The following is a 26,688-nucleotide window of genomic DNA, read 5'->3' as shown; positions in this document are numbered from 1 at the left end:
CCACTAGGGAACCTTGCTCCGAACCTGAGCCAGAGCCCAAGCGGTCACTTCCCTGCAAATAAAGATGGGGCTGATTTGCGGCTCCGTCTCAATCGCCCCTCCTGGAGTTGGATCTGGCTGACCTTGACAAGCATCTGGATTGGGGCCTCAGCAACAGGCGGCGCTCGGTGGATCTGCAACGGCCCTGGGCCGGCAATCTATGCCTCACACTTAACAAGTGGTACCAGGATGTGGAGCGGGAGCAGGAACTAGCGCAGGCTTGGCATTGTGAAGATGTAGCCGCACACGGTCACGCCGCCCTGGGGGATGAGCGATGGTCTGGGGAACAGTACTGTCAGTCCCTCGACCTGTCCCTGGAGTGGTACCGGTGTCATGAAGATTCCAGGCACTGACCCTGAAACTCCGGGGGGGGGGGGCGTGGCAGTGGCGGGGGGTGTGCCTGCAGAGGTCTGAACCCAGTTACCGGCAAGCAGTGCCTTGAGCTTCTCTGCTCTTGTCCTAGTTCCGGAGATCGGATGGGGCTATGAAGCTTCTGCCTGTCACAGTAAGAAGCATGTCAGCTGCAAGAGGGCGACGATTGGCAGGACATCACCCGCGACGGGGAGCGCTGCCAGAAAGGTGGAGACTGTGGTGGTGCCAACCAATGTTCCCTCTAATTTTTAAACAGGCCGTGTGAGCAAAAAACTTCTTCTGTGCAAATTTTTTGACAGGCCATGTGCGCAAAATTTTCTTTTGTGCAAATTGTTGTGCTTCTGTGTAAATTTTTGTGCACACAGTGTTTCGCTGTGTGTGTGTGCAGGGTTTAGGATCCGTGTGCGCGCGGGAGGGAACAGTGGTCCCAACGCAGGTTTACCCCGGCACCCCACAGGGGATGGAGTGGGCGGCACCGAGGGGGACATAATGTCTTGCACCACTTGAAGGGCCTCTGGCGGAGATGGCACCTGGAGCTGATGAGGACCTCCACCACTATCCGGGGTAGCCAGCAGGGAACGGGCTGAGTTATACCGCTCGACCTGAGCTGGGGCCCAGGATCCCAAAGGGGGTGAAGAGGCGCCCCAGACAGGGCCTTGGTCCACCTCAGACTTGTTCTTTCCCTTGCAAGAAGCTGGAGACCTTCCTTACCCCATCTTCCTGGGCTTCTTGGCTGAAGCCATGGAAGAAGACCAGTGCTGGCTCATAGATGGTACTGATGGGGCACTACGCACTGAGGTCACAGTGCTCAGCACCAAATCAGAGCACTGCTCTGGCATCGGGGTAAGGGCAGACTTCATCAGGAGTGCCTTCAAGCGAATGTCATGCTCCTTCTTCATCCTGGACTTGAAGGACTTGCAGATTTTGCACTTATCCCTAATGTGACCTTCGCCCAAACACTGTAAACAATTATGTGGATCGCCAATGGGCAGAGGCCTTTTACAGCGATCGCAGGATTTACAGCCTGGGGACCGGGGCATGCCCCATCCCAAGCAAAGTCCCTTTAGGGACCTACTAAGTCTCTAATTTAACAAACAGGTTGAAATAATTAGAGGGAAACTATGTACAGTAATATTTACAAGAGGCAAAAGAGTTAGAACAAATGAAAAAAAACAGCTCTAGCTGAAGCAGCAGCAGTTCCATGCACCATCACTGTGGCAAGAAGGAACTGAGGGTGGACGAGGCCAGCGGCACCGTATATGCCGTGGTATACACACGTCACTCCAGGGAGTGCCAGAGCCAGTCCCCTACAGATACTGCTGAGGGAACAACTTCCAGCACCAGTGCATGTGGCAAGCACTCACACCGAAGTTGAATGGACATGGGCAATCACTCCAAGAAGAGCAATTTAATTCCCTTGCCAACCACCAATCAGCATCCAAGCAGTCAGGTGCAGGTTGTGAGGGTTCACAATAAGTAAATGTCTGTGATTAAACACTGGAATAGGTTTCTAAGGGAGGCTGTGGAGCCCCCATCATTGGAGATGTTTAAGAACAGTTAGACAAATGCTTGTCAGGGTCGTCTAGGTTTAGCTGGTTCAGCCTAAGTGCAGGGGGCTGGGCTAGATCACCTCTGAAAGAGTCTTCTAGCCCTACATTTCTATGATTCTGTGATTCAGAAAAAATACATTTCTGACCTGAGTTATGGGTCACCAAAGAAATAACCTCTGAAGGTCCAAAAAAACAGTGCTGCCTTGGCAAGCATGGGCTATTAAGATCAACTGGTATATCCCTGCTTCAATTTGAAAATCACCTTCAGAATTAAAGGTACAGGTGGGAACACAAAGTAGATTGTTCTTCCACAGGAATAGGAATGCATCCATGATGAAGCCTGGACTGTGGCCCACTCTGGATCAGAACTGATAGCATTTCCTTCTGTTCTGTTTCATGGCGAATAGGTCTACTACTGGGATTTCCCAAGTTTGAAATATCAACATCACCTCTTCAATTTTGAGAAACCACGAGTGGTCTATCCAGAAGGGTCCGCTAAGATGGTTTGCTCAGCAGTTCTGAATTGCAGGCAGGTAGAACACTGAGCATTACTGAAGCAGAAAGTCCTGGCAAAGCTGATTGGATCTGGCACCTCTTCCTCCCTACCCGTTCAAATAAAGCCTGGCCATCATATTTTACTTGAAGACTTGCATCGAACTCTCATTGATGCAGGAAGACCTGACAAACCCAGTATACTGTGAAAAACTACCACTTTTAAGTGTAGGGATAAGTCCTTATCAAATCAAAAGTCCTTGGACTCAGAGATCTAAGTGCACTCCGCAGCCGAATGACAATGCATCCGCGACTAGGTGATGGGAGGTGAGAAGGCAACTCCCTTGCAGATACTGTATGGATCCATCCACCAGTTCAAGGACAGAACTCTTACTGGTAACATGAATAAGCACGTAGGTGCCTTCATTGACAGTGGGTGCCTTGATTGACAATAGACAGACGTCAGTCACCCCTGTTTTCACCTCAGGTGAAGTCTAGCATGTGAATCATGTACATGTGAGCAACCATATGCCCCTAGTGTGTCAGGCAATCTCTTGCAGTAGTCGGAAAGTGAGCCTGAAGAGTGATGTGCAAGTCCAATCACCAATCTTTGAGGGGGTCAACAAGCATGCAGAAAAAGGAGATCCATTGGATATAGTGTATTTAGATTTTCAGAAAGCCTCTGACAAGGTCCCTCACCAAAGGCTCTCAAGCAACATAAGCAGTCATGTGAGAAGAGGGAAAGTTCTCTCATGGATTGGTAACTGGTTAAAAGATAGGAAACAAAGGGTAGGAATAACGGTCAGTTTTCAGAATGGAGAAAGGTAAATAGTGTTGTCCCCCAGGGATCTGTACTTGGCCCAGTTCTATTTAACATATTCACAAACGATCTGGAAAAAGGGGTATAGAGTGAAGTGGCAAAATTTGCAGATGACGCAAAACTACTCAAGATAGTTAAGTCCCAGGCAGACTGCAAAGAGCTATAAAAAGATCTCACAAAACTGGGTGACTGGGCAACAAACTGGCAGATGAAATTTAATGTTGATAAATGCAAATTGGAAAATATAATCCTCACTATCCATATACAATGATGGGGTCTAAATTAGCTGTTACCACTCAAGAAAGAGATCTTGGAATCATTGTGCATAGTTCTCTGAAATCATCCACTCAATGTGCAGAGGCAGTCAAAAAAGCAAACAAAATGTTGGGAATCATCAAGAAAGGGATCGATAAGACAGAAAATATCACATTGCCTCTATATAAATCTATGGTACACCCACACCTTGAATATTGCACGCAGATGTGGTCGCCCCATCTCAAAAAAGATGCATTGGAATTGGAAAAGGTTCAGAAAAGGGCAACAAAAATTATTTGGGGTATGGAGGAGAGATTAATAAGACTGGGACTTTTCAGCTTGGAAAAGAGGCGACTAAGGGGGGATATGATAGAGGCCTATAAAATCATGAGTGGTGTAGAAAAAGTACATAAGGAAGGGTTATTTACTCCTTCTCATAATGCAAGAACAAGGGGCCACCAAATGAAATTAATAGGTAGCAGGTTTAAAACAAACACAAGAAAGTATTTTTTTTTTAATGCAACGCACTGTCAACCTCTGGAACTCCTTGCCAAAGGGTGTTGTGAAGGCCAATATTATAACGGGGTTCAAAAGGGAGCTAGATAGATTCATGGACGATAGGTCCACCAACGGCTATTAGCCAGGATGGATAGGAATGGTGTCCCTAGCCTCTGTTTGCCAGAAGCTGGGATTGGGTGACAGGGCATGGATCACTTGATGATAACCGATCTGTTCGTTCCCTTTGGGGCACCTGCCATTGGCCACTGTCAGAGGACAGGATACTGGGCTTGATGGACCTTTGGTCTGACCCAGTAGGGCCATTCTTATGCTCTTATGTTCCAGAATCACTTAGAACCTGATCTGAGAAAAGTAAGCTGTTGCTGTAGTGGAACTGAGAACCCACCAATAAATTCTCTCTCCTACATGGTGTACAGGACTGACTTGTTTTTGTTGATTAGCAGGCCAAAGATATCAAAAACAGACTGGATTTATCTGATGTTGTCCTCCACATGCTGACTAGAGCAGTCTCAGATCAACCAGTCATCCAGACACAGAAATACCTGAATACTGATTTTTCTGAGGTAAGTATCACTACTGCCATACTTTTTGTGAAAACCCTTGGGGCTGATGACAGGCCAAAGCGGAGGACTGCAAACTAGCAGTGAGCATTTGTGAACCTGAGGAATTATCTGTCACCCAAGAGGACAGCCACATCGCTCAAGTCAACAGGAGCATACTAATCATCAGGATCTAGGGAAGAGATAACGGATGCCAGAGAAACCATGCAAAAAAACCTATCTAGGATAGCCCTCAAGCCACCTCTGGACTTGGGTATGAGGAAACACTAAGAATAAAAACCCCTTTCCCTGATGAAGTGGACGCACCCACTATATGGCTCCTGACTCAAACGGTCTGTTGTGATAATTGGGACTATAAATTTACCTTAATTCTAAAGCTAACTGGACGAAAGTAGGTAAAGGTTCATGAATTTGTTACAATAACCTGTTACATAAAATTGTTTAAGAAAAGATTTGAGAAGGAGACAAACACTGAATTAATTTAAACAGAAAAGGTTGACTGACACTACTCAAGGACTGTGTTAAGATTACGACAGGTACATAAGAATAGTAGGATACTGGAAATCAATGGATGAATAGGGATGCTTCAAAAATTCAGCCTAATTGCTGGGCAAAATAATGAGAGGATGGACCATTCCACTCACCCTTTCTGTAGCTCTTCAAGAGAGGCTTGATGGAGAAAAAAGAAACTTTTTACCATCATGGAAGCTGCAGCAGCAGAACTGTTGGCATAGCAACGGACCTTGATACTCCAGTGGGGATGCATCATTGCTGCACTAGTGAGGACACCAAGCTGATACATGTGAGAGCCTGCTCTGTCTTTCCCTCCTTCTTGTGTCACCCCCTTCTATCCTCCACTACTTTCCTCCTGTCCCCTCTCTCAGATTTTGATCTGATCCTGCAGTAAACTCTACTGCTCAGCACCAACATGGGGAGATGAGACATCCCATCCAGCTTTGCTCAGCCTGAAATGGACCACTGAAGGAGAGAGATAGGACCGATCTAATCAGATGATGTCCCTGTCCAAGGAAGAGAGCCTGGGGCCAGAGCAACAGCTGTTGTGTCCAACCTACAGTATCCATCCATGACTGACCGGCCACACTGTTATCCTGAGATCAACAACAAAAGCCATATTTCTCCCATCTTCACCATCTCTTCTCCCTGGTGTATGTGTCTGTTCTGTCTAAAGCAGAAAAGCAACTATCATTCTTGACTCAGAATTGAACAGAACTAACCCTTTTTTCCCCCACTAAGGAGGATTGTTTGGCAGATTAAGAAACAGGCCAATATTCATCTTCTTTACAAAGAAAGTTTGATAGGTTTTAAGTAAGTTAGTTCTGCAATACTCAATTTCAGTTTCATTGAATTTTACCTTTTCTTGATTCCTTTCCTTTTGTGCGTTTTAATCAATAAACTTCTAACCTTTAGCATAAACTTTCTAGTGTGTTGCCGTGGTATTAAGCAGGCTGAGGTCTCCATACACCAAACCTCATATCTTGTTTAACACTGATTAATGTTGGATAGTGATACGGTCATGTAAACACCTTTAACCCTTTGAATCCATATAGTTAATCTAAATTAAACAAGTCTGTATTGTTTGCTTGAGAATAGCCTCAAGAGATTGGTTTCCAAAAAGGGACAGGAAAGTGGTGTGGATAAAAGGGATAAAGAGAAACTGCAGATTGTAACCCAGTCCCACAGTGCTCAGAATTTATCGGTCTATTATGATGATGATCCAAGCACTGAGGAAATAAGACAGCCTGTTTCCAAGCAGGAGTAGGACAGGGAAGATTCTGATGGGTTTCATATACTGACCTCAAGCAAAGAGTCAAACAGATGTCTTTGATGTACATGGCTGTTTAGATGAAACTAAGGTGGAAGGAGGAGGTGATCTCCTTCAGAGACTTATGTCTTCTTCTAGCCTGGCCAGGTTGTCTCAGGGGATACGATGACTGCCTCTGCTGATTCTAAGGGTGTTATTATTTCCTGTTTGGAGATGGCAGGTTGATGCCCAAGGACCCGAGAGTATCTCTAGAATCCTTAAGAAAATGTAGAGTCTCACTCATTTTTTCAGAGAAGCGTTTGCTGGACTTCCATAGGTATGCCAGAGGATTGCAAACCATGGGGAACAGTGCATAGTTATCACCGTTGCTACTACCTTTGCTGCTGTGTCAGCCACATGGAGGTCTGCTTGGAAAGCTGTTCGTGCCACCACAGAACACAACTGCCTGGAACTCCTCCTTGACCACCTCCAGCAGTTCATCATGTCCCAGCTGGAGAAATCATACCTAACCAAAAGTGCTTGATGATTGGCTATACCAACTTGTAACGCTGATACTGAAAAATGTTTAATGTCCAAATAAGTCAAACTTAGAGTATTTGTCCTTAGGGGTAGATTTGGAGCAGCCCTGATGAGTTTTTTCATCAACTGCAACAACCACTGAAGATCCTGGGGGGTCAGGTGGAACAATGGAAGGTAAAGGTGAGGGTGTCCACCAAAGAGTCTTTGTTGGTTCCAGTGTATCTTCATTAATTGGCAATGCCACCCTGCCTGGAGTGGAAGTGTGACAGATGTCCACCAATCTGTATGGATTTTCCTGTATTAACTCAAACTCTATGCCCAAGGAATTAGCCACCCTCTTTAGTAGTTCTTGATACATTTTAGAGTCACCAGGAATTGGAGATGAAGATTTGAAAACCAGAGGCACATCCCGGGATGATGAAGATGTATTTAATGTGAGGGAGAGCAGCTTCAGTATGAGTTGGTTGTTCCTGAGGGTCTAGTTGTATACATCTAGCTGCTAAAAAATATATTGCCTCAGCAGCAGTGGTGCTGAGGCTGGTACTGGGATAGATACTGGGCATAGCTGACTCCCTTCTATGCAACACAGACTTTGATAAAACAGGGGAGCCGAATCTCAAACTAGAGGGCATACTCCATGGATAACAGTAGGGCCAAAGTGGAACACAGGTGGGCATAGGTGGTCAGTTGTACCGACTCCAAGAAGCCCTGTTTCTGGGTCTACTTCTCTGTGAACATATACAACATACACATAAGCAAGTCTCAAAGGAAGGAGGGGAAGAACCCCAGGAGTTTCTGTAATACAAATGGCAGACATATGAACCAACCTTCAACTCTGATGAAGAGTATCAATACTCCCATGGCATCTGAGGCACAGTACCGGGCTAACTTGTTGGGGATTAAGATCAGGACTAATGAGTAGACACTGGTACCAGGAATAACATCAGCACTTACAAGTTCTTGGTACCCTGTCATCCTTGAATTTGCATCAGAGACTTCTTCACAGTTGGGACTGAAGAAAGGGTTGGTTGCTAACAGTATGCATCAACTCTGCTGGCAAGATCATAAGAACGGCCATACTGCGTCAGACCAAAGGTCCATCTAGCCCAGTATCCCATCTTCCAACAGTAGCAAATGCCAGGTGCTTCAGAGGAAATGAACAGAACAGGTAATCATCAAGTGATCCATCCCGTCACCCATTTCCAGCTTCTGACAAACAAAGGCTGCCACAAGCATTTGCACCATGGAAATGAGTGGTGCTGAAATGTCCCCATCAATTTAAAGTAGTGGGGAGTCCAGCACCATGAGGTACAAAAGGTCCTTAGCAGTTTCATCTGCCCTTAGTGTGGTCAACATCAAGAGGACTGGTTGCACCAAAGTATGTGGTGGTGTTGAGGTTGGCTATGCAATAGACATCATCCCCAGAGGCCTCACTATCTAGAACCCTCTGACCACAACATAAAACTTCAAATATGCTGAAAAACTAAGGAATCATCTCCTAAACCTCACATACTACAGATGGGAACCACCTCAAACACAAAATCATCACATATTCCCACACACCGGAAGGAAAAAAAAAATCAAGAAAGCTTATCTGGAGATCATGCAAGAAACCCAAAACAATTATAAAAAATACTTGATGATAGTCATCCAACACAAAAATAAAAAGTGGAACCAACTACAACAACTCCATAATCCACAGAACACTACATTTGGGAAAAAACGTAACAGGACCCACCACATGGACACTACATGACACCCCAAAAATCAATTATGAAGACTACCCCTAACTAGAGTTGAATTATCTGCACTCTACGATAGACTGAACTTCTGTCCCAACACTGATACCCCCTAATAGGGCTCCAGCCTGCCATCCTTTGATCCCTAATCCCTTTAGGATCCCTTAAGAAGGAGCAGGGCTACTCAGGTAGAACAGGGGTTTAAAAAGACACATCCTAAGCAACCAGAGGAACTAGTGAACAGCATCAGCAAACGGGAGTTTTGCGAGGGAGTTCTCCAGGTAAATGAGAAGATCCTAGGGGTGAGTTTGTTGTCCATTTGTTTGTTGTTGTGTGCTTTCTGCTTGCCATGTGCCTACTCGATTGAAGGTTTAAGTGTGGTCTGTTTGGGGGACTGTGTGCTGAGCTTAGCGGCCAGCTAGATAAGGCTGAGAGCCTCTGAATGGGGGTCTAGCCTGCCATCCTTTGATCCCTAATCTGTTTAGGATCCCTTAACAAGGAGGAACGGGGGTTTAAAAAGTCAGCTCCGAAGCAACCAGAGGAGCTAGCAAACAGGAGCAGCAAACATGCGAGTTTTGCAAAGGAGTTTAGAGAGGGACCATGAGAGCCAGATACACTTCACATTCTCTAAATTTAGCCAACAAACACCCCCCACTCCACCTAAAAAACTCCACAACCCTGTAAGGGTAAAAATAATGCAGCTAGAAATCCAGTAGTAGAATGGGGGCTATCCAGTTTATTGCACTGAATAGCATATGCGCGCATTCGGTGCAAGCAGCTCATGGCCCTCAGAGACCGAGTACGGGCTCTTGAGACAGAGTGGCTGAACTGGAGGAGCAAAGAGAGGCAGACAGGTACACAGAGGAGAATTTCCGGCATTTAGTAGAGCAGCCCCCCAGACTGCCACCTCCAGCCTGACAGCCTCTGTGTTGTTGAGGAAGATAAAAGTTTCGGGGAAGGAGAATATCAAACTGGAGCGGAGGGAAATGACCCCATAGTTTGGTCCCTCCTTCCAGATGATGCCATAGTATCCTCTTGCACTGACGATACCCTCCAGGGGAGGGGTCCCCAGTTATTAGCAAAAGATAGGTAACAGCAATGGGGGATTTGATAACTAGAAATATTGATAGTGGATTTGTGATGACCGGGAGAACCACACGGTGAACTGCCTGCAGGGTATGAAGATTGCAGATCTCTCGAGTCATCTACAAAGACGTATGAGCAGTGCTGGGGAGAAGCTGGTGGCCATGGTATAGGTAGGTACCAATGACATAGGGAAAGGTAGGAGAGAGATCCTGGAGGCCAAATTTAGGCTGCTAGGAAAGAGACTCAAGTCCAACACCTCCACAGTAGCATTCTCTGATATGCTTCCAGTTCCACACACAGGGCCACTTAGACAGGCAGAACTGCCGGGTCTCAATGTGTGGATAAACTAATGGTGTAGGGCGGAGGGATTTAGTTTGCTAGGAACTGAGAAATCTTTTGGGAAAGCAGGAGCCTGAGGAAAGATGGGCTCCACCTACCCAAAATGGAACCAGACTGCTGGCATATAAAATTCAAAAGGTCATAGAGGAGTTTTTAAACTAAGGACTAGGGGAAACCAACCAGTGAGGAGGAACACATGGATCGAACAGACTCATCTCTTATGGGAGGATCTATTAAAGGGATTCTCTATATCCTAGAAACAGGAGAGAACAAAAGTTGATAAAGTACAGATATGAACTGAAGAGAAACGGTCAAATGAAAGAAAGTCCCATTCAATTATATCACAAGAAGGCAGACAACTAAATGTTGACAAATTGTATATGTGCTTATATACAAATGAAAGAAGTCTAAATACTAAGCCGTGTGAACTTGAGTGCCTCGTATTAAATAAGGATATTGATATAATAGGCATCACAGAAATTTGGTGCAATGATGATAATCAATATGACATGGTAATACCATGGAATAAAATATATAGGAATGACAGAGTAGGTCATATTGTTGGGGGAGTGACAATATATTTGTAAGGAAGTATAGAATCAAATATAGTAGAAACCTTAAATGACTCAAACTGTACCACAGAATCTCTATAGACAGAAATCCCATGCTTGAATAATAAGAGTATAGCAGCAGGAATGTACTACTAACTACCTGACCAGCATTGAGATGGTGACTGTGAAATGCTCATAGAGATTAAAGAGGGTACATAAATAGAAAACTCAATAATAATAGGGGATTTCAGCTATCCCCATATTGACTGGGTACAGGTAACCTCAGGACAGGATGCAGAGATAAAATTTCTAGACACCATTAATGACTTGGAGCAGCTAGTCCTAGTACCCATAAAGGGAGAGGCAATTCTTCATTTAATCTTAAATGCTGAATATAGCAAAACCAGTCAGTAATAGCGACCATAATGTAATGAAATTTAACATCCTTGGGGAAGGGGGAATGAAACGTACCAAAGAAGCTCACCATCATAGCATTTAATTTTAAAAAGGGAACACAAAAATGAGGAAGATAGTTAAATGTAAATGAAAAGGATGAGCGTAATACTTGCAAGCTGCATGGAAACTTCTCAAAATCATCATAATAGAGGCACATATTAAATGTATACCCCTAATAAGAAAATAGTAAGAGAGGACCAAAAAAAAGCCACCATGGCTGAACAACAGAGTAAAAGAGATGGTTAGTGACAAAAAGACATCCTTTAAAAATTGGAAGTCAAATCCCACTGAGGAAAATGGAAAGGAACATAAACTCTGGCAAGTCAAGTGTGGAAAATATAATTAGGCAGGCCAAAAAACAACCTGAAGAGTAACTAGCAAAAGACACACAAAAAACCAGCAAAAAATATTTAAATACATCAGCATCAGGGAGTCTGCCAAACAATCAGCTGGAAGATTGAGATGCTATAGGAGCACTCAAGGAAGACAAGCCCATTGAGAAGCTAAGTTAATTACTCCCATCAGTCTTCACTGCAGAGGACGTGAGGGAGATTCTCACACCTGAGTCATACTTTTTAGGTGACAAATCTGAGGAACTAGCCCAGATAAAGAGAGTCAACAGAGGACGTTTTAGAAAAAAATGATGAATCGAACAGTATTAAGTAGGGCCCTACAAAATTCACTGCCAGCATCAGCATAGAAGGATGGTATGGCATGGTATTTGCCACCCTTACTTCTGCGCTGCTGCCTGTGGAGCTGGGCCCTCATTTAGCAGCCGCCACTCTCTGGCCAACCAGCTCTGAAGGTAGCATTGCAGAAGTAAGGGTGGCAAGGTAAGGTATTGCCACCTTTACTTCTTCACTACTGCTGGCAGGGCACTACCTTCAGAGCTGGGCGCCTGTCCAAGAGCCACCGCTCTCCAGATGTCCAGCTCTGAAGGCAGCACAGAAGTAAGGGTGGCAATATCGTGACTCCCACACCCCCAAAAAAATAACCTTGCACCACCCCCCTGCCACACAACTCCCTTTTGGGTCAGGGACCCTCAATTAGAGAAATGCTGGTCTCCTCCATGAGATCTGCATAGTATAGGGTAAAAGCACACAGGAGATCAGATTTCATGGGGGGAGACCAGATTTCCCAGTCTGTGATGCATTTTTTCATGGCCATGAATTTGGTAGGGCCCTAGTAGTAAGTCACCAGGACCAGAAGGTATTCATCCGAGTTCTACAGTAAATCGAACACGAAATTGCAGAACTATAAACTGTAGTACGTAACCTATTACTTAAACCAGCCTCTACACTAGATGACTGGAGGATAGCTAGTGTCACGCTGAGCCTTTAAAAAAAGCTGCAGAGGTGATCCTGACAATTACAGGCTGATAAGCCAACCTTGATACCAAGAAGGGCAACAAAAATTATTAGGGGTGTGGAATAGCTTCCATATGAGGAGAGATTAAAAAGACTGGGACTGTTCAGCTTGAAAAGAAATGGGGAAATGAGGGGGACATGACAGAAGTGTATAAAATCATGAATGGTGTAAGCAAAGTAAATAAGGAAGAGTTATTTACTCCTTCACATAACACAAGACCAGGGTCAGCTGATGAAATTAATAAACAGCAGGTTTAAAACAAACAAAAGGAAGTACTTCTTCACACAACACACAGTCAACCTGTGGAACCCATTGCCAGGGTCAAAACTGTAACTGAGTTAAAAAGAAAATTAGATATATTCATGGAAGATAGGTCCATTAATGGCTATTAACAAATGGTATGGGACGCAACCCTATGCTGTGGAGCCTTTGACTGCCTTCAGAGCTGGGCGCTTGGCTGAGAGTGGATGACAGGTGATGGATCACTTAGTAATTGCCCTGTTTTGTTCATTCCCTTTGAAGCATCTGGCAGGAAGCACTGTCAGAAGACAAGATACAAGGCTAGATGGATCGCTGGTATAAACAAATGCTCAAATGGCCATATTGACTGTTCTTCTAACAAAGGGAGAACTAGAAGAATTCTTTTCCCAACACCGCCTCAAAGAATTCTTCCATGACAAAGATGACACCACCCATGTCCCAACCAACAGTAAGAGAAAAAAGAATCATTTGATTGGATACACCACAGTGGATGAAAACACAGCTGATCATTACATTGATTGCTTCAGGGAGGAAAAAAATCAACTGTGAAATCCTAAGGAAACACCATATCCACCACAATCATTCCACTGCCAAGAGGAATCATAGAATTCATAGAATATCAGGGTTGGAAGGGACCTCAGGAGATCATCTAGTCCAACCCCCTGCTCAAAGCAGGACCAATCCCCAGTTTTTGCCCAAGATCCCTAAATGGCCCCCTCAAGGATTGAACTCACAACCCTTCATTTGGCAGGCCAATGTTTAAACTACTGAGCTATCCCTCCCCCCATAGGACACCTATACAATCCCTGAAATCCAACAACCACTTAAAGATCAAACCAAGGGGACATCATTAGTTCTCAGCCATGATGACTATATCAACAAGGCCAACTGACAATTCTCCTACACCACTTACTATAAAAAAAACTCGAAGACCACGCCACATCACAATTCACCCAAAAATTTCATGATATTGACAAATCCTTTACCATACAACTCTCCAAGAGAAACTCTACAGCCTCATTGCCCATGAGCCCACCCCAGGGACCTTGTTTGTGCTTCCCAAGATACACAAAATAATGGAAACCATCATAATGCCAAACTCATCCATTTCATCCTTACCCATTACAATTTTACATTCAACAACAAACACTTTGTCCAAACCATGGGAACAGACATGGGTATCAGCAGGGCTTCCCAATATGCTAAACTCTGCCTGGCCACTTTGAGGAAGAATTTCTGGACAAATGCACCACAAAACCCATGATTTACCTGAGATACACTGATGGTATGTCATCCTCTGGACTGATAACCTAACCTCCCTCATACATTTCCATCCAACATCAACAACCACCATGCATCCACCAAACTCTCTCTAGAACACTCTGTTACCAGTATTGACTTCCTCAACACCACAATCTGCTTCTGAAGTGGACCCTACAGACAATTAAATACAAGAAACCCACTGATCATCACACTTACCTGCACAGATCCAGTAACTACCCAACATACCAAGAAATTGTTATCCACAGCCAGGCACTCAGATACGACAGTATATGCTCCAAGGAGAAAGTCTGAGACATATGCTTTAATATACTTAAAAGCACCTTTCACCAAACAAGGACATTTCACCAGAGTAGTAGTTCGTACCATGGAATGGGCAGCCCAAATATTCTAAAACTGTCTGGTTCAATACAGGAAAAAATACCCTCCCATCTCACACCCCCAGTTGTCACTTACCACCCCCCATTGGAACTCTTATGGGGTATCATTAAACAACTACAATCCATACTCAATGGGGATCACATCCTGAAAGGAATCTTTTCCAAACCCCATCTTTTGGCCTGCAAACAACCCCCCCAACCTCACTGTCAGAAGGAAGCTCCCCACAGACCAAGATTCACCAACTCCAAACAGCTCCAGCCCCTGCCATAACATCAGACGCAAAACCTGCAGATGTATCTCCACTGCTACAATGATTAACATGCCCCTGCAACATACTTTCAAGATCCCTGGGTCCTACGCATGCCCATCACAATATGCAGTGTACCTCATCCAGTACATTAAAAACCCCAATAACAACTATGTGGGTGAAGCCAAACAATCACTATACCCTTGAATTAACCCTCACAGAAAAATGATAAAATACAAAAAAACCCAATATCACTGTGGGCGAACACTTTTCACAGAACCATCATTCCATATCTGACCTCTTGGTCCTCATCCTCAAAGGAAACCTGCACATCATCTTAAGATGAGGAGCCTGGGTGCTTAAATTAATAACTGTGCTAGACACAAAACACTGCAGATTCAATGAATATATTGGATTGGCTCATTACAACACTCTGTAACCAACTAACCTTCCTTTGTCCTATGACCAAAGAAATATTAACTGCCCACTTCACCTTGAATGGTCTCTTTGCAACAGTATTAACTCCTTATGCTTAAAGAAAAGGAGTACTAGTGGCACCTTAGAGACTAACCAATTTATTTGAGCATAAGCTTTCGTGAGCTACAGCTCACTTCATCGGATGCATTCAGTGGAAAATACAGTGAGATTTATATACACACAGAACATGAAAAAATGGATGTTATCATACACACTGTAAGGAGAGTGATCACTTAAGATGAGCTATTACCAGCAGGAGAGTGCGGGGGGGAGCGGGGAGAAAACCTTTTGTAGTGATAATCAAGGTGGGCCATTTCAGGAACGTTTGAGGAACAGTGGGGGGTGGGGGAGGGGGAATAAACATGGGGAAATAGTTTTAGTTTGTGTAATGACACATCCACTCCCAGTCTCTATTCAAGCCTAAGTTAATTGTATCCAGTTTGCAAATTAATTCCAATTCAGCAGTCTCTCGTTGGAGTCTGTTTTTGAAGTCTTTTTGTTGTAATATTGCGACCTTTCGGTCTGTAATCGAGTGACTAGAGAGACTGAAGTGTTCTCCGACTGGTTTATGAATGTTATAATTCTTGACATCTGATTTGTGTCCATTTATTCTTTTACGTAGAGACTGTCCAGTTTGACCAATATACATGGCAGAGGGGCATTGCTGGCACATGATGGCATATATCACATTGGTGGATGTGCAGGTGAACGAGCCTCTGATAGTGTGGCTGATGTTATTAGGCCCTGTCCCCTGAATAGATATGTGGACACAGTTGGCAGCGGGCTTTGTTGCAAGGATAGGTTCCTGGGTTAGTGGTTCTGTTGTGTGGTTGCTGGTGAGTATTTGCTTCAGGTTGGGGGGCTGTCTGTAAGCAAGAACTGGCCTGTCTCCCAAGATTTGTGAGAGTGATGGGTCGTCCTTCAGGATCGGTTGTAGATCCTTGATGATGCATTGGAGAGGTTTCAGTTGGGGGCTGAAGGTGACAGCTAGTGGCGTTCTGTTATTTTCTTTGTTGGGCCTGTCCTGTAGTAAGTGACTTCTGGGTACTCTTCTGGCTCTGTCAATTTGTTTCTTCATTTCAGCAGGTGGGTATTGTACTTGTAAGAATGTTTGATAGAGATCTTGTAGGTGTTTGTCTCTGTCTGAGGGGTTGGAACAAATGCGGTTGTATCGTAGTGCTTGGCTGTAGACAATGGATCGTGTGGCGTGGTCTGGGTGAAAGCTGGAGGCATATAGGTAGGAATAGCGGTCAGTAGGTTTCCGGTATATGGTGGTGTTTATGTGACCATCGCTTATTAGCACCGTAGTGTCCAGGAAGTGGATCTCTTGTGTGGACTGGACCAGGCTGAGGTTGATGGTGGGATGGAAATTGTTGAAATCATGGTGGAATTCTTCAAGGGTTTCTTTTCCATGGGTCCAGATGACGAAGATGTCATCAATGTAGCGCAAGTAGAGTTGGGGCATTAGGGGACGAGAGCTGAGGAAGCGTTGTTCTAAGTCAGCCATAAAAATGTTGGTATACTGTGGGGCCATGCGGGTACGCATAGCAGTGCTGCTGATTTCAAGGTATACATTGTCCCCAAATGTGAAATAGTTATGGGTGAGGACAAAGTCACAAAGTTCAGCCACCAGGTTTGCCGTGATATTATCAGGGATATTGTTCCTGACGCTTGTAGTCCATCTTTGTGTGGAATGTTGGTGTCGAGGGCTTCTACATCCATAGTGGCCAGGATGGTGTTTTCAGGAAGATCACCAATGGACTGTAGTTTCCTCAGGAAGTCAGTGGTGTCTCGAAAATAGCTGGGAGTGCTGGGAGTGTAGGGCTTGAGGAGGGAGTCTACATAGCCAGAAATCCTGCTGTGAGGGTGCCAATGCCTTAGATGATGGGGAGCCCAGGATTTCCAGGTTTATGGATCTTGGGTAGCAGATAGAATACCCCAGGTCGGGGTTCCAGGGGTGCATCTGTGCGGATTTGTTCTTGTGCTTTATCAGGGAGTTTCTTGAGCAAATGCTGTAGTTTCTTTTGGTAACCCTCGGTGGGATCAGAGGGTAATGGCTTGTAGAAAGTGGTATTGGAGAGCTGCCGAGCAGCCTCTTGTTCATATTCCGACCTATTCATGATGACGACAGCACCTCCTTTGTCAGCCTTTTTGATTATGATGTCAGAGTTGTTTCTGAGGCTGTGGATGGCATTGTGTTCTGCACGGCTGAGGTTGTGGGGCAAGTGATGCTGCTTTTCCACAATTTCAGCCCGTGCACGTGTATGGTAACACCCATTTTTTCATGTTGTGTGTGTATATAAATCTCCTCACTGTATTTTCCACTGAATGCAACCGATGAAGTGAGCTGTAGCTCACGAAAGCTTATGCTCAAATAAATTGGTTAGTCTCTAAGGTGTCACTAGTACTCCTTTTCTTTTTGCCAATACAGACTAACACGGCTGCTACTCTGAAACCTGTCCTTATGCTTAATCTGTTCCACCTTTTATTTAGCTGCAACACTCTGGAGTGCTTTTCCCAGACCGGAAAAAGAGCTCTGTGTAAGCTCGAAGGCCTGTCTCTTTCACCAACAGAAACTGGTCCAATAAAAGATATTACCCTCACTCACCTTGTCTCTCTAATATCCTGGGACCAACACAGTCACAGCAACAATGCAAAGTGTAGTTGGTGTCAATCTCAATAGTACAAAGAATAGCACCAGGAGCAGACAACTCCAATATGAGCAGATAAGTGAAAGAGAAGAAAGTAAAAAATAAATAAATAAATATCCCAAATGAGACCAAAAAACCTACTCCATATATCTATGAGCTATTAAACAACTATTTACAACAGGAAATACTTCTCTTCAGGGAAAAAAGGTTACATACAAACACCCACAAGATGTTCCAACTACTGACCACAGTCAATAAGAAAGAACCGAAGGGCGGGCAGGGAAGTTCTGGCCTTTATACCCTTGGCTGTGAGCACAAGCAGATGCAGGGGACATGTGCTGGCCCAAAAGATACCACTATGGGAAAAATCTCTGGCTTGCCTTCCTCGAATAAAGAAAAATGTAGAGTTAGGTATGGTTTTGTCAAGGTTGCTAGTGGTACGGCAATTTCCTAATATATCCAACGTTTTCACAGCATGCACTGAGATCTATTTATTAGCACTAACCAGAAAAATACAATTTATAGTTCAAGTCACTATCCACGACATATGATCTTTTGGAGGGGTGAGGCAGGACTGCATTTCCATCATTCTTGCCCTTTCAATATGAACACCCTATTACTTTTCCTGAAAAATACCATGATCAAAAAGCAGTCACTAGCTAGGCAGTTGATGAACCAGGAACATATCAATATTGTAAGAACGCAATGCAAAAGTGCATGTCCCAAAAACTTTACCCATTTTCCTTTCTCCTACCCCACGGATATTAGTGTCTTGGTCCCTAAGCTTTTCCCCAGAGTCAATCCAAAGCCCTGTTACCCACAGCAGATAAATAAATATCATGTAAAAAAATTGTAAAAAGAGACCCTTATGAAAGTGGGGCCATTTTCATGGGCTATAAAATTAAATCTTTCTGAGCTTCTCTTCTCTCCATGTCTAGTTAAGATTCCACAATTAAAAAGCCTCAAAAAAAAAAAAACTTCTGATATTCTGGGGAGCAACTTCATCTACTCATCTCTCTCTCTCTCTGCTTTTGATACATTATCAGTATTGCCTCACAGAAACAAACAAAAAGTTACATTCTGACCAAGGATCGTGACCATGTACTCAATCTTTCATTGCTTGGTTTTCTCAAATCTTTTGGCTCTTGTATGCCAACAGCTAATTTTACCTGGGTTGCTTGGTATTTCACTATTTTTCAGGTTTCCTCTTCATCTCAAATTTACCAGACAACTGTCTCTGACTTTTCTATTTATTCTCTATGGAACTTAAACCTAACAATGACAAGGAAAAATGCAAGCTCTCTGGCATAGAAGGAGTAAAGAGCAAAAGCTATGTTATTTTTTGGATAAAAACCAAGAACAGCAAGGGAAGAAAAGGGAAAAAGGCAATGCAGTCAGGAACAAAAAGGACTATTGCATTGTAAGAATTAATTCTGCTTATTTTTTGAGTTATTTTGACAAAATATTTTGCATATTACTGATTTTTCCATTAATCCTATATAATGTTTAAATGTTGCAACAAAGAATTGGTGAAGAAAATTGTTGTTCACCTTATTTTTGACATGTAATTATATTCTATTGCTGTGCAGCTTGTGTGTCCATCAGTCATCTGCAAACGCAGCATTCTGGGAGCAGCTTGAGATTCTTCATTATCCTTTGGTGCAGCAACATTGCGTATTTTTTGTATCTGCAGGACACATGGGCCTTCTAGCTATAAATACAAAATGAAAAAATGCAAAGTGAAAACATGAAAAACTCAATCAAGCTTTTTTTTAAAAAAAAATTGGGATTTTGCTACATGGTGTTGTCTAGCCATACAAACCAAAGCCTATAGGCAAAACACAGCCTAATGGTCTGTAATTCTGAAACTTCATGTTTTAGACTATATTGTACATAAAATGGATTTGCCGAGAAAAGGCATCCTTCTACGTATGTACTAGCTACAATGCCAATTATCTGAAGGGGATGAAGGGTATTAAAAAAAAAACCAAAAAACGCTATGGAAATATTGTCACTTTCAGATTCTCATGAAGGCCAAACACTAGGATTTGAAAATGCTACACCACAGGTTCCCAAAGCCAGAGTGCAGAAAAGAGAACATCAGCTGGCTTTACAGACCAGCTGGCTTTAAAAGAGCTGTATTCCAGCTAGCTTTGGCAGCTAAACTAGCAACATCGGGTCTTCAAATAGGGGGTTAACATAATGTATGGCCCCCAGAAGACATTAGTGAAATTCACTTAACTAAATTCAGTAAATCCACGTTGTACTAGATATCCCACAGAAATCACCACATTTTGTTTGAATGAGAGTCAGGACAGATTGATACAAATCCAAGTAATTTTAATCGCCAATTTTGATTATGATTTCAATGAGCAAGCAAAAACCTTGCTTTAAATAATTTTTATCTTGTTTTACATTTGTACTTTTTAGTTATTTTCCTAAAAAAAGGTTGGTATAACCACTAAAACATGTTGATTCACAACCAAATATAGCTGTTAGCAACAAAAAAACCCACTAAATTTATTGTAACCCAGAGTATACGTTATAGCTATATACATTTTATTTAAGCAACTATATAACTTAACATACATCTATTCAGATCCTTAATTTTTACATTTTTAGTATGTTAAAAAATTGTAAACAATGTATTTACTGGATGATTTTTTTTTATTCAAGATTTGTGCCAAGCTGTATTAGAATGGACATTGGAATTCAATTAAAAATTCACAAAAACAGCATTTTAAATTTGTTTTTATTAATTAAATAAAATTACCTTGAATGCGCTGGATACATAAGAAAAAAAACTTAACAAAATATACCTTGCATTTAAAACTAGGTGATTTATTAAACAAAGAAAGTATTAATTGTAGTTAGTGACTTGAAGGATTGTTTCTGGTCATCATGGCCCAAATTTTCAAAGCTATTTAGGTGCCTAAGGATGCAGATAGATGAGTTAGGCACATAACTTGCTTAGATACTTTAAAAAAAAATCTCCCTAGTCACCTATCTGCATCTTTGGATGCCTAAATACCTTTGATAATCTGCCCCCTGTCTTTCAAGTTCTTAGAATTAGTAGATGTCATCTTCTCCCACTCATTTTTTATTTATAGATTGGAAAAGAAAAACAAACTCTCCTGCTTTTACAACTTGCAGTTAGATTCCAAACTTTAATGAATTACTCCAAATGAAGAAAATATTGTCTCTGTGCCTGCTAGCTAAACTGAAACCAAAAATAATTAAGGCAAAAGCTTTCCTGCAGAACAGAAACTGAAAGTATTACATTTAGAAAAAAAAATCTAAATACCAGCATTCACTCCATTGTAAAAGCTGAAAATAATATAGATACCGAATGCAACATGTGACATTGTAACTTATTTATAAAGCTTGAGTTGACCTGGCAAACAGAGGCTAGGGACCTATCCTCCATGATCATATCCTATGCTCAAGTTATTGGGCTCAATACAGCAATAACTGGACAAAAACTTAATTTAAAGGGGAACTGGGGCAATGGTGACGGTAGACAACTCTGACAAGGGACTGGAGTAAGCAGGGAGAAGTGGGACCAACTAGGTGAAGAGACTGGAACTAAAAGCTAGAGCGGGAAGAAACAAGGAGCCTGAGATGGGCATGCAGGAGAGGGACACCTATCTGCATCCTTAGGCACCTAAATAATTTTGAAAATTTGGGCCATGATGACCAGAAATAATCCATCAAGCCACTAACTACAATTACTTTCTTTGTTTAATAAATCACTTAGTTTTAAATGCAAAGGGACAACTGAAATGTGATGGGTTACCCTGGGTGGGAGATTAGGACTGGGTCCCAGGGGAAGGAAGGGGGGGAAAGAGAGCCAGACTGGAAAAGGAGCTGCGAGATAGGGGAACTGAGACTGATTGGAAAAGAACAGTGGGATGAGAAGGCTGAAGAGTGGAGTGTGTGCAGGCAAAGAGAATGGTACTAGGATAGCCAGGGAAGAGGAAGAGACAGGACTGGAACAGGGACAGGACAGAGATGATGAACCTGATGGGGTCAAGTTTGGGAGAATGGGCAGAAGAGCTTGAGCCCACGAGAGCACACTCCCCTCCACAGCCTGGAATGGAACTCAAGATTCTTGAGTCTCGCACCATTCCTCTGCTGTCAACAAAATTTCTGTGAAACCCACTGGCAAACTGTGTGTCTTGTTCCCCTATACTGTTGGTCCACATAGCAGGAGAACAACCTACTTTTGCTACCAGTTATTCCATCAGTAAAGTGGCAGAGGTCTTTGTGATAGAGCTCCAGGTTCCAAGCCATCTGATGAACCAGGATGCTACATCATGAAATTTCTATTTTTATCAGTTTGCTTTCTTTAAAAAAAACAAACTAACTTTTTAGGGCAATTTCCTAGGTTAAAATAGTATCATTAAGGTTGCTAAATGATGTACTCTAAAGTTAGGAAACGCCAGAATTAAGGTCGACTGTGCAACCTTAATTTCACCCCCTTGTATCTATGATTATGATACAGTCTTTAAGTACATGATCACATTCTATATATACACAGACATCCACATATATACGTGTACACACACACACACACACACACACACAGGACCCATGCCTCATTCAGTACACAGGATGAACCTGATCTCGGGATGAATATGGGTTGGGTAGTGAAGGAGGCTGTTGGATCTACGACTCCGTCTCATTTGTTGAGTAAGTTGTGATGTGTACTGAAAGAGGCAGGGGACTGCAGGAAAAGAAAGGACAATCTCATGGTTAAGGCTATTGAATACTGCCCTGAAGAAACAGGTGCTATCCTTTCCTCTGCCACAGCATTCCTACATGATGCTGGGCAAGTCACTTAAACCAAAGTTTTCACAGTTGGTCACTAAGTGCATGTTTCTCATTTTCTGGGTGCCTACTTTGAGACCTCTGAGTCTGATTTACAGAAGGGCTAAGCATTTATAGCTTCAGCTGAAGTCAGTGGGAGCTTTATTTGAACATACAAAGTGCTTTACAATGCTAAAGATCAGGTCCTCGGTGTTTCAAATTGACCACACAAAATTAGTGTACACTTTCGACCTGAAGTTCTCTGTGCCTCTGCTCTCCATTTGTAATATCACCCGCTCAACTCACAGGCCAGACATCAAAATTTAATTAATTAATTGTCTGTAAAGCATTCTGATACTGTATAGAAATTGGATCACAGACTGTAGGATAGGTACTCGCAGGGCATTGCTCACATTGCCAATGATGGTGCTCCCACTGTGGATGTAATCTGTCGACAGAGGAAGCTAGTATGAACATGAGATTCTGATTTTTATTATGTCGACTTTTGGGTGTCAACATCACTTTTGTCGACAAAAATTGGTAGCGTAGACATGGCCTTAGACTTGGAAACCCATCAAAGCAGAAAGAGAGCTGAAGATAGTGCATTTCTGGTAAATGAAAAATTGAAAAAAAAACCCACAATTTCTTCTCTTTTTAAGAAGGCAACAGAGAGCTCTGAGACCCATCATTGAGCTAGAATAGAACTCGTGGATGCATTTGCAAGTGCTAATACACCGTTAAAAAAACCTGATCACCCAAAGCTGCGTGAGTTCATTCAATGGAATGTACAAAATGCCGGTTGCTTACCAAGTGAGAAGCAGCTATGACAGGACTACCTTCCGAAGGTTTTTGCTACACATTTTGAGAAGAAGGAGTCTCAAATTAACCTATTTGAGTCTTTTACAATGATTTCAGATGAGTCCACAGATGAGCAAGACAACTAAGCACTGCACATTCTGTCTGATTTTGTTTCTGAAAAGGCTGAAGATGTACGGACAGAAAAGCTAACAGTGCTTGCCGACTGCATTTGCTGTTAAGTACACTACAGTTCCTCAAGCAATAATTAAAACCGTTTCAAAATATAGTGCAAACTTTGACAAAGTATCTGTTTTCATAAGTGACAATGCAACTTATATGACAATCTTTCAAATCAGTTCTCCAAGGTCTAATGCCAAATGTGGTCCATCTTACATGTAATGCACATCTAATTTCTCGTCAGGGAGCCGTGGAGGTGCGAGTTTGGTAAAGTTGATAAACTGGTCTGCTACATTAAATAGATCTTTTAACACTGCCCTAGCCACATACTTTGATACAGGCAGCACATTGCAAACGTGACTGAAATTGGGGAACAAAAAACTGCACTTCCCCAAGAGCCAGTAATTACTCGTTGGGATTCCTAGTTTGGGGCTGTACAATACTCTGCAGCTCATCTGAAGCACTACGCTGACTTCGTCTCAGAAGAGCTGACACTGACACCAAAAATGCAGGTTTTAACAGAACTGTCAACCCTTCTAAACGATGCTCAGCTGAACGAGGAAGTTCAGTTCGTTGCCATGGACTTAATCGCTTGGTTTGAATCTCAACATGCCACCGTCCACCAAGCGTACAACAAAGCAATGGATGTATTGTTCTGGGCTGAAGCACAGTCAAACGAAAATCACTCTGACAATGCTGAGTTAAATGCCAGCGCTCACCAGGTGAGTTCGTGAATGGCAAAGAAGCTCAGACAACACTCTACTGCTATGGAGAAGAGTCAATCGACGTAGCAAAAACAGCTCAAAAGTTTCAGCAACCTGAAACTTTAGGGTTCCTAAAAGCAGTGTGTATTTCTCACCCTGCACAAATGCACCTGTTGATGTCGGATTTAACCTTGCTTAATGCAAATCCTGGCTCTGATAAGAATTGTAGGTTGGAAATGCTTGCTTACAAAAACATTATGAAAGAAGAGGACTGTAGTTTGTCTGTGCTACAGTTTTGGAACTCAGTGGAAGGCAGAATCCCACATCTTGCAAGTTTAGCTCAGTGCTATCTGACAATTCCAACCAACTCCATGGATGCAGAGACAGCAGTGTCTAAACACAGACAGCTGTTTTCAGCACAGAGACAGGGAATGAAGACAGACACGGTTGCTGCATGCTCCATGCTGACATTCAATTAATGACATTTGAAACCAGAACTTTTTTCCCCCCACTTGTTTCTCATAGAATCATAGAAGATTAGGGTTGGAAGAGATCTCAGGAGGTCATCTAATCCAATTAGGGTGACCAGACAGCAAGTGTAAAAAATCAGGACGGGGGGGAGGGGTAATAAGTGCCTATATAAGAAAAAGCCCCAAAAATAGGGACTATCACTATAAAATCAGGACATCTGATCACCCTAACTCCAACCCCCTCCTCAAAGTTTTTGTTAACTTAAGGCTGTGGTTCTCAAGTTTGAGGCTATCAATTGAAATCACTACATTACAAAACTCAGATGCTCCTACTTGCCAATCAGGGAGTTGAGCCCTGAGTGTTATTTGCTGCTAAGTGTCAATCAATAAACCCTGTCAAGTTCACATAAACTTTATTTATTTTATCGAAACAAGCTAATAATAGCATCTGGAAGGGGGGTGCACCCTGTAGAGTCACCCCTCCCCCTGCGGAGCGACGGGGGCAAGAAGTGGGAAGGAAGGGTGCAGAGCTTTCTGCAACCGGGAGAGATACCCAAAGAGCAGCCGTGCAGATGAAGAGCAAGTCTTGCCCTACATTCCCCCTAAGGTGTGCGGCTGCGCAGCAGGCCACCAAGGGCCACGCACTTAATTAGCAGAGCTGCGCAGGCATGCACTTTGTACTCAGGGGTTTTGCCAAGGTGGGCCTGGAAGATGGCAGTGGGGTGAGGTGAGGGTGGTGATGGGGGAGCTTGGGGCATGTAGGGCTGCAGCACCGCCCCCAGCCCAGGGCTGCAATGCAGCAAGGAGAGACACCTCTTTCCCAACTCTTGGGCTGCGGCAGGGCCAAACGCCCCACACTCCTGACTCCGGGGCTGCGGTGGGGCCAAACGCTTGCTGCCCACCCCCCTCCCCCTGGGGCTGAGGTGGGGCCAAACGCCGCTCCCCCGCCCCAATCCCGGGGCTGCAGCAGGGCCATACACCTCCGCCCACAATGCTGCTGCACCAGGAAGAGAGGACTCCCCCAGCCCAGTGCAGCTTGTGGGGACCAAAGGCTGGAGGGGAGTCCTCTCTCCCTACCACAGCCCCAGGGCAGCCTGCTCCCCAAACCCCTCATCCCTGGCCCCACCCCAGAGCCCGCACTCCCCAACACCCCAACCCTCTGCCCCAGCAAATCACCAATACATTGGTGCACATAAAATTCAATTGCACACGGATGGGAAAAATTAGAAGGAACATTGGTTGTCCCTTCCAAGACGGCCAGGATTAGCAGCTAGGAGCCCCTGGCTGGGGCGCTCTCAGCAGCATGGGTGAGATCCGACCCACCTCCACCCCCGAGAACCTCCTGCGGCTGCAGGAAGCTCTACTGTTGCTGCCTTTGGAGTCCAGCTCTGAAAGCAGCACAGAAGTGAGGGTGGCAATCCCATGATCCTCCTACAGCAGGTTTGCGAACTCCCCGCCCCCCGATCCCTTTTTGGGTCAAGACCCCCACAGTTACAACACCATGAAATTTCAGATTTAAACATCTGAAAACGTGAAATTTACCAATTTTCAAATCCTATGGCCATAAAACCGACCATAATGGACAGTAAATTTGGTAGGGCCCTAGCGATGGTGTAAAGACTGTATTATAATGCACATGAACGAGGAGGGATGAATTAAGATTGTACAGTCAACCCTAATTCTAGCTTAATAATAATTCAATAAAAATAATAATTCAAGCTTAATAATATTCTTGTAACATAGTTTTTGTGCTTTATTACATACAAACTTGCCACCCAAATACTGAAAACTTAAAGTCCAATGCTCCATTAAGAAACTAAACCCCTAATGAAATATATGCTTGCAATATCTGTTTACTTAACTAATTAAATTAGTTTATACGCCTTTTGTAAATTAAATATTTGAAAACAGTTCCTTCTTCACTTTGGAGCTCAAAATTCTGTATTTCCCTTTCAAAAACTGGTGATATCACAACTACCTAAAA

At 43.4% G+C, this 26,688-nt stretch overlaps 1 protein-coding gene across 4 annotated transcripts in view; it reads right to left on the bottom strand.

The window, feature by feature from the left end:
- TDRD3 (tudor domain containing 3) overlaps positions 1–26,688 on the bottom strand; it is a 314,042-nt gene that overhangs the window by 143,938 nt on the left and 143,416 nt on the right. For all 4 annotated transcript variants that reach the window (XM_084632730.1, XM_084632729.1, XM_084632731.1 and 1 more), the window contains one exon: positions 19,297–19,457. In XM_084632730.1, the coding sequence (XP_084488856.1) occupies positions 19,297–19,457 (161 nt within the window). The remainder of the gene's footprint in view (positions 1–19,296; positions 19,458–26,688) is intronic.

The sequence above is a fragment of the Lepidochelys olivacea genome, assembly GCF_965140295.1.
Source record: "Lepidochelys olivacea isolate rLepOli2 genome assembly, chromosome: 1".
In the NCBI taxonomy this organism is placed as follows: domain Eukaryota; kingdom Metazoa; phylum Chordata; order Testudines; family Cheloniidae; genus Lepidochelys; species Lepidochelys olivacea.
The sequence above is the reverse complement of the archived record's forward strand: the minus strand, read 5'-3'. Positions and strand labels throughout refer to the sequence as shown.